Genomic DNA, 8352 nt, shown 5'->3' with positions numbered 1-8352 from the left:
TTATATCCCGGCACACCAGGCGCCCTCCTCTCCCCCCTTCCCGGCAACGCGGTGCTCATGGAGCAGAGACCTGGCACGGTGAGAGCTGGGTTTGAAGCCAAGTGTATTTTCAGCCTGGGAAAATGGGCTGGTGCAGGTGTGCTCCATCCAGCTCAGCTCCTCCCCGGTAATTTGGAGCTGCCTGGCTGCTTTCTGCCCCATTAGTGGAGGAAAAGAGGACTCCAAGATCATCAAGATTCTATAAGTTCCATGAAAATTGCTTTCTGGAGGGAAAGAAGAAAAAAAGAAAGAAAGCCCCACTGAACACTCTCACTCAGGGACCGCGACACAAGCTCAGCCCTAATTAGACATCAGAGAATCCACATAGAAGCTGACTCTATCCTGGAATAGACACGGCTACAAGGGTGACTGATGGGTGCACTGAGCTGTGACCTGCTGCTCAGAGACAGATAGACAACCCAAGCCCACAGTCCATCCAGAAGACAGGGCTGGACACCAGGCTATCTTCAACACAGGCCCAAGGTCCATGGAGCAGATGGGTCGGGGCTGGATAGCAGGTTACCTTCAACATAGGTCCAAGGTCCATGCAGATGCAGCAGATGGGACGGGGCTGGATACCAGGCTACCTTCAACACGGGTCCAAGGTCCGTGGAGCAGATGGGATGGGGCTGGATACCAGGTTACCTTCAGCATAGGTCCAAGGTCCGTGGAGCAGACAGGATGGAGCTGGACACCAAGTTACCTTCAACACAGGCCCAAGGTCCATGGAGCAGATGGGATGGGGCTGGACACCACGCTACCTTCAACACAGGCCCAATGTCCATGGAGCAGATGGGATGGGGCTGGATACCAGGTTACCTTCAACATAGGTCCAAGGTCCGTGGAGCAGACAGGTTGGAGCTGGACACCAAGTTACCTTCAACACAGGCCCAATGTCCATGGAGCAGATGGGATGGGGCTGGATACCAGGTTACCTTCAACACAGGTCCAAGGTCCATGCAGATACAGCAGATGGGATGGGGCTAGACACAAAGCTACCTTCAACACAGGTCCAAAGTCCATGGAGCAGATGGGATGGGGCTGGATACCAGGTTACCATCAACACAGGTCCAAGGTCCATGGAGCAGATAGGATGGAGCTGGACACCAAGCTACCTTCAACACAGGCCCAAGGTTCCACCCAGGAGATGGGGCTACAAGGTTACGCCCAGCCCAGCTCAGGGGGAAACTGAAACTCCCACCTTGACCTTAAATGGAGCTGGTGGGCCAAAGCCTGGGGGGAGCAGGTGAAGCTTTTCAGGGCAACGAGGGCCTGCAGGTGCCATGAGGGCTCTGCCAAGCCGGCAGCAATGTTTTACGAGATACCTTTAAACCGAGGATGATTTCCCTTCCCCGTTGCGATAACATCTGGAGAGATTTTGCTGCCTTCTGGCTCCTGCATCATGCTTTCTGCTGAAATTAGGAGGCTCAGCGAAATTACTCCCTAAGGAAGGAAAGATAAAAAAAAAAAGGAAAAGAGCAGGAAAAAAGAGGAGATTCCTCCTCAATTCATGTGACTCCTCGACAGGGAGCTCAGGAAGCAGCGGGGACCCCAGGCTGGCGGGGGCCTGCCCTGCACCCTGCCCATGCACAAGGCTCCCGGAGAGGAGATTTGCTTTAAAATCACACAAATTCAAAGCAAGAAAAACCTTGAGTTCCTATCACCGGCTCGGGGACCCTTTTGGCACCACAGAAAGCCGTTTTCCATTTTTTTAATGTTCATTATCCATCGCAGGAAGGTGTCTGGGGGGGGTTCCCACACCCCTCGGCGCTGGCAGGGGCCCAGCCAAGCCAGGTCTATTCTTAGCCGGCGGGTGGCCGGGCAGGAGCAGGCAGGGTACACGGGGCCGCGTTCCTCGCATTCCCCTTCCCCAGGGACAAGGAGCGCCTGGAAATATGCAGCCGCAGCTTGGCAGCAGCCGGGGGCCATCAGCGGGGGCCACCCCGGGCAGGGGAGATGGGGGGAGGCAGCCTGGGGGGGTCCCAGGAGACAGCAGAAGTGTCGCAGGGATGTGGTGAGCCATGGTAGGGACCGGGGACTCCCCATCCCTGCCAGCTCCCTGCCCTTGGCATCGGCCCCTGCGAGCCCTGGCTGGCACCATCCTTCCCTCCCTGCTGCTTGAGCAGGGCTGGCGGGGGGGTAAGGATGAATTTGGGGGTGAGGTGTAAGTGGGGGACCCCAGCGACCCCTCCCAAAGCAAGCTCAGGCTCCCCCCAGCCCCATGGCTTAGCTACAATTCCCTACCAAGGGGGACAGGTGCCAGGTCCAGCCCAAATGACACCGTCACCCTCCCGATGTCCCCTCCATCCTTCATCAAGCGCCAGGCACCCGGGCGCTGCCACACTCCCCTGTGGACGCATTGCCCCGGGCACCCAGCTGGGTCCCACCCTCACCGCGGTGTAGGGGGGTGCACCTGGGGCTGTGGGCCGGGCTGACCCCTTCCCCAGCCCCACAGAGCTACCACCCTGCATGGGCAGCATCCCCCAGCCCCACAGAGTCCCCACCCTGCAGGGGCAGCATCCCCCAGCCCCACAGAGTCCCCAGCCTGCAGGGACAGCATCCCCCAGCCCCACTTCTTCAGGGTGCCATGGCAGCAGGACCCCAGAGCAGTCTCTACCCGTGTCCCCAGGCCAGTGGGGACCATCCCCACCCCTTGGGTCTCCCGCTCGAGCTGACACCGTCCCCGCCGAGGCCTCGCAGGCGGCAGGGAGAGAATTGCTGCAGACTGAAGGCGCAGCCGCCCCGAAGGCCAGGGGGGGAGCATGCGGCCAAGCCTTTGGCACTGGGCTGCTCTCCCCCCCGTGCCCAGGAGGGTTTCCAGCCAAACAGACCCGCTGCAGCAGCTGCCAGCATCCCCCTCCCGCGGCCGTGTCCTGCCCTCCCCGGCCTTCCCTGCAGCATCGCCGTGAGTTATTGCAGCCGCCCGCTCGCCCCATCCATCCTCCCGGCCCCAAGGACGGCGGGTGAGTCATGAGCCTGCCCTGTGCCTCAGTTTCCCCCGTTATGCGGCGAGGACGGGCAGGATGCCGGTGTAGCTGCCGTGAGCCGAGCGTGCCGCATGCCCAAGCCAAGTCCCCGCAGCTTTTTCTGCCACTTCCAAGTGGGAAGTGGTTCTTGTCGGGAAATAACATCTATGACTTGGTTTAATGTCACCGAGTCCTTTCCAGGTTTGCAGCCTCCCATTGGGCCTCCCCTGGGATGGCGTGGCAGAAAGCCCAGGCTGATGAGGGTTAATTTTGGCTGCACATTTAACGGTTGTTTGTTTTGGGTGCATTTTCTTTTTTATACTTAGCAAACAAACAGTGCCTCGGTGAAAGCCTGGAAAAACCACACCAGGATGTGGAGTGGCAGGGCAGAGGAGGGAGCCAGGACAAGGAGCATCCTTCCCCCTGCAAAACCCTCTTACAGCCCCAATTCCTTCCTCCCCTGTCACATCCCTGGAGCATCTTCCAAAAGTGAAGGGCAAAGCAGGGGCATGAACCGTGCCAGGCAGCCGGGACACCCGACCCTGTCTGGGGACAGCCCTGGTGGCTGCAAACAGCTTTGGGGACGGCGAGAGCCCCGTCACTCCCTTGCCGGCTGTGTTTGCAGTGCGGCTCTAATTACAGAAATGTGGAGAAACGCCGTCTCTCGGTTGGCAAACATTTCTCTCGGCAAGCGTCAGCCGGCAGCTGCCGCGTTGGGATTCCAGTGGGAACCTGTCCCCTCCATCCCACACCTCCCACCCCAAATCCACACCCCGTTTCACGGCTGTACCCCCTCGCCCGACGCGCCTGCACCTCCCAGGGCAGCCCCTCATTGGGTGGGTGATAAATCCCTGCACAGACTATAATAATTCCCTGCACAGATTATAATTCCCTGCTCTCCCAGGTGGCTCCTTATGCACTTGTGCTGCAGGAGCCGGGAGGGGAAGGACACCCTTGGGAAGCACCCAGGTCTCCTTTTGTCCTGGAAATGGGGTGGTTTCCCACTGATTCCCTGGGGTGTGAAAAGGAAGGAAAGATGGGGAAAGGAGCAGAACCTCAAAAACACTTGAGGAGGAGAGGGAAGAACTGAGTGGAGGAGCAGGAGGAGGAGAGGAGGGCAGCAGAGAGAGGATTACTGCTCGGTTGAATTAGAGGGAGCCCTTCAGCTGCCTTGAACAGCAGGAGAATTTGCCCAGAGACCCCAGTTCTTCCTCTTTGGGATAAAATGTAAGCACAGGATTAACTGCAAGCATATGCTTAAGACCCAGGGAATTGAAAGAAGTCTGGGCACAAAGTGCTCCAAGGAGGGCAGGGAGGCAGGGCATGGACCGGCAGCCTCGTGGATGAGCTGGCTCTGCAGGGGTGCACTGGGGGGACTGGGAGAGCTGTGGGCAGACTGGGAGAGCCATAGGGGAATGGAGAGAGTCATGGGGGAATGGGGAGAGCCATAGAGGGATCAGAAGAGCCATGGGGACACTGGGATGCCCCTGGAGCTTAGTCAACAATAACGTGGAGGGAATGACATGACTCAACGCCATCTGCGAGGGCTGTGTGGGGAAGCGGGTGGGTAAGAGAGGCTCTTCCATCAGCCACGCGATGGGATGAGACTCCCTGGCTGGTGAAAGGGGAATCAAAGTGGCCCCACTGCCATACCCAGAGCAGGACAAGCCTTCCTGGGGTCACTCCATGGGCCCAGCCCTGGCAGAGGGGCTGGGGAGGGGGGGCCTGTGCCCTGCCCCATGCCCAAAGCCCCGCTGGCGCCCCTGCGCTCCGCTCTGCGGACCCGCTCCCCGCCGGGGAGGGCTGGGAGCCAGCACGTGCCCTTATCATCAGACACATCCGCGTCCACGTGATGTGTCCATGAACATCCCGGACTGATTTATGGGATGAGAGGAGGGCAGGAGGCCAACCTTAAATCCTGACTGCCTGATGATTAATAATCATAATTATGGTCATATTAGCTGTAGTAATAATAGTTTGCTTTCCCTTGCAGAATTGGTCATCCAGGAATCTCAGAGAGGTTTCACAAGGCCGAGTGACCAGCGTCCCTATTTTCTAGCAAGGAAATTGCAGCACAGAGCTGTCTCCCTCGAGTCACCCAGTATATCAACAAGAAAACAGAGAAGGCAGGAGCCTGGACTCCATGTCCCTCTCCCTCCCCCATGCTATTAAGCTGCATCTGTGTAATATAGAGCAAAACATCCTCCACGACTCGCAGTAAATCACGGCAGAGGCAGTGCGCAGAGTGGATGGGGGGAGATAATGGGTTTTTCACCCTCTTCAACAATAGAACAAGTTTTTCTCCGCTGGGGGAAGGCTTACTTCTATGAGAGACGGAGATAAAAGCTGCACCAGGGCTCTGAAATGGGCTTTCAGGCCACCTGCCTTTGCTCACCCACTCGCACTGCTGGCCCGGGGACAGGAGGCAACTCCAGCAGGCAACGCTGCGGGTCGAGTGCCCCATGGGCACGGCCTGGCCCCCATGTGTATTGCTGAGGTATACTGGAATATTAATTGAAAATCCCAGCAAAACACTCCTGCTGATGATAATGGACCATAATCCTCTTAGACCAATTTCATGCCTGAAAAATTGTGCATAACAAAATAATAATAGAAAGCCCCTCCGTGGACACTGTCCTTAGCAGTGGGCCCCCGGGAGAAGAGGGCCGGCCAGAGGGGATTTCTCAGGGAGGAAAGGGAGCTGCTCCCCTCAGCCTTCACCCCTGGGGGGCACGGAGAGGTGGGCAGGAGAACAGCTGAACCTGGGGCTAGTCTGAAGTCTTCTCCAGCAGGGCAGCATCCCCGTGGGACCCCTGTGTCCCACAGAGACCTGGGTACCCACGGGGACCCCTGTACCCTACAGACCCCCCGGGATCTTCTGTGACCCCACAACTCCGGGACCACCTGGACCTTCCTTATCCCCCAGAGCTCCCAGGACCCCCTGGACCCTCCATGTCCCCCAGGGACCTTCCGTGCCCGCAGAGCCCTGTGCCGGGCCGGGTCCCCCCATGCAAAGCGCCCCCCATAACAGCAGCCGCCGTCCCCCCCCGGCCCGGCCCTTCAGCACCGCCTCCAGTGGACAGCGCCGGGCGCGGGGCCCCGCCCGCCCCGCGGCCCCCGGCCCCCCCCGAGACCCCCGCAGGACCCCCCGGGACCCCTCCGGGACCCCAGGACCTCCTCCCCAGCATCCCCAGCACCCCGGCACCGCACGCCCTCTTCCGTGCCCCCGCACCCCATCTTCCTCCCCCTGCACCCCCCAGCACCCCCTACTCTGCCCCCCTGCGCCTACCGGCACCCCCTCCCTTGCTGCACCCCTGCACCCCCCCTCCGCACCCTGCGCCCCTCAGCACGCCCTTCTCTGCTTCTGCACCCCTGGACCCATTTCCCCCTCCCCCCCCCCCAACACCTGCGCCCACCTGCACCCCCTCCTCTGCCTCTGCACCTCGGCATCTCCTCCGCCGCCCCTGCACCCCCCCACACACCCACCCCCTGCACCTTAGCAATACCTGCACTCCCCCCTCCACCCACCTGCACCCCGGCATCCCCTCCTCTGCCACCCCCGGCACTCCAGCGCCCCCCATCACCCTCTCCTCCACCACCCCCTGCACCCCATCACCACCCTCCTTCACCATCCCCGCCCCCCAGCTCCCAGCACCCCCCAGCCCCTCCTGCTCCAGCACCACCCCCAGCACCCCAGCACCCCTTCCTTCACCCCCCCCCAGCATCCCAACACCCCTTCCTTCACCACCCCCTCCAGCACCTCAGCACCCCTTCCTTCACCACCCCCTTTCCCAGCGCCCCCAGCACGCTTCACCTGCACTCCCATCAATCCCCCCCATCCCCAGCACATCCCCCTGTCCCAATACCCCAGTCCTCCAGTGCCCCCTGCCCCAGCCCCCCAAGGACCCCACCTCCATCCTCTCAAATACCCCCTGCCCCAGTCCCCCAAGGACCTCACATCCATCCCCCCCATAACCCCAAGGCCCCCACCTCTATCTCCTAAAGGATTCCCTACTCCAGCCCCCAAGGACCCCATTTCCAACCCCGCCATCACCCGCTCTCCCAGCCCCCCAAGAACCCCACCTCCATCTCCCCATCACCCCCTGTCCCAGTCCCCCAAGGACCCCACCTCCACCCCCCAGCACTCCCTATCCCGGCCTCCCAAAGCTTCCACCTCCACCCCCCCTGCACTCCCTGTCCCAGCCCCCGCAAAGCCCCCACCTCCACCGCCGCAGCCCCCCAAGCACCCCACCTCCCCTCCCCAGCACCCACCTGCTCCCCCCCACCCCCCCGCTCTCGCCCCGGAGCACCCCCCGCCTGCGGGGCCGGTGCCAGGCGGTGCCGTGCGGGTGCCGGTGCCGCGGGATGCCGGGGGGTACCGGGGAGACCGGGGGGGCGCCGGGGGGTGCCGGCTCCCCGGCCGGCAGCTGTTGCTGCTGAGAGCTCCCCCGGAGCCTCCGGCGGGCCGGGACAGCGGTGACTAAGCTCTTTGGGGATTTCTACTCTTATTATTTTATTCTATTATTTTCTCCCCCTTTCAAGCGGGTCCTCCCCCCTTTTCCTCCCCCCTCCCCTCTCCATCCTCACCCTCCCCGGCCGCCCCCGCCCGGAGCCGGGCGCGGCAGGGCGGGCGGAGGGGTTCCCCCTTCCGGCCACCGGGAGCATGGGAGCCCCGGGCCGGCTCGGCTCCAGAGCTCGGCCAGCCCTGGGGTGAGGCGGAGCGGGGCCGCGCCGTGCCGGGCCGTACCGAGCCGCTCCGGGGCCGGGCCGCGCTCCGAGCCGCCCCCGCCGCGAGTTCCGCCGTTCCCGGGGCGCTCAGGGCGGCGGAGCGATGCCGGTACGCCGGGGCCATGTGGCCCCCCAAAACACCTACCTGGACACCATCATCCGCAAATTTGAAGGGCAAAGTGAGTACCGCACCCCCCGGCCCCGCTCCCGCTCCCTCCGCGGCTGCGGGCGGCCCCCCAACTTCGGGACACAGCGGGGAGCGGGGGGGGCTGGGGTACAGGCGGGAGGGCAGCACCCGCAGGGTGTCCCCGGGGAAATGAAGGCGCCCCTGTGACCTCCCCGAGGGGAGGGGGGGGGGAGAGGGGTGGGTGACAGCCAGGCAGTGTCCCCGCGGGTATTTATAGACAGGGACACAAGGGGGACGAGCGGTCCCAGCACGGGGGTCCCCCGGGGGCTGGGGACACCGCGGCCCCCCGTCGTCCCCGGGCGGGGAGGGGGGTCCCCGGGGTGGCGGGGCGGGGGGAGAGGGGGGTGCGCCAGCGCGGACGGGCTCGCTGCCTGTTTGCCTTCAACTCCGCGCTGCTCGGAGGCAGCCGTCCCTGGTGAGATGTTGCCATTT

The 8352-nt window shown here is 62.5% G+C and overlaps 1 protein-coding gene and 1 long non-coding RNA gene across 3 annotated transcripts in view; one reads left to right on the top strand and one right to left on the bottom strand.

The window, feature by feature from the left end:
• Positions 1–12: 12 nt before the first annotated feature.
• LOC134524507 (uncharacterized) lies at positions 13–8055 on the bottom strand. Its single transcript, XR_010073598.1, has 5 exons — positions 7879–8055; positions 975–1482; positions 801–900; positions 563–726; positions 13–263 (listed from the first exon to the last, which is right to left on the bottom strand). It is a non-coding gene; the product is annotated as an uncharacterized LOC134524507 (long non-coding RNA).
• The window catches only part of KCNH6 (potassium voltage-gated channel subfamily H member 6), a 34175-nt gene continuing 33479 nt past the window's right edge, over positions 7657–8352 (top strand). For both annotated transcript variants that reach the window (XM_063354605.1, XM_063354604.1), the window contains exon 1: positions 7657–7912. In XM_063354605.1, coding sequence (XP_063210675.1) covers positions 7837–7912 — 76 coding nt within the window. In that variant the 5' untranslated portion in view covers positions 7657–7836. The remainder of the gene's footprint in view (positions 7913–8352) is intronic.

This window comes from Chroicocephalus ridibundus, chromosome 17, assembly GCF_963924245.1.
Source record: "Chroicocephalus ridibundus chromosome 17, bChrRid1.1, whole genome shotgun sequence".
Classification (NCBI taxonomy): domain Eukaryota; kingdom Metazoa; phylum Chordata; class Aves; order Charadriiformes; family Laridae; genus Chroicocephalus; species Chroicocephalus ridibundus.
This window is presented reverse-complemented; position numbering and strand designations above follow the sequence as displayed.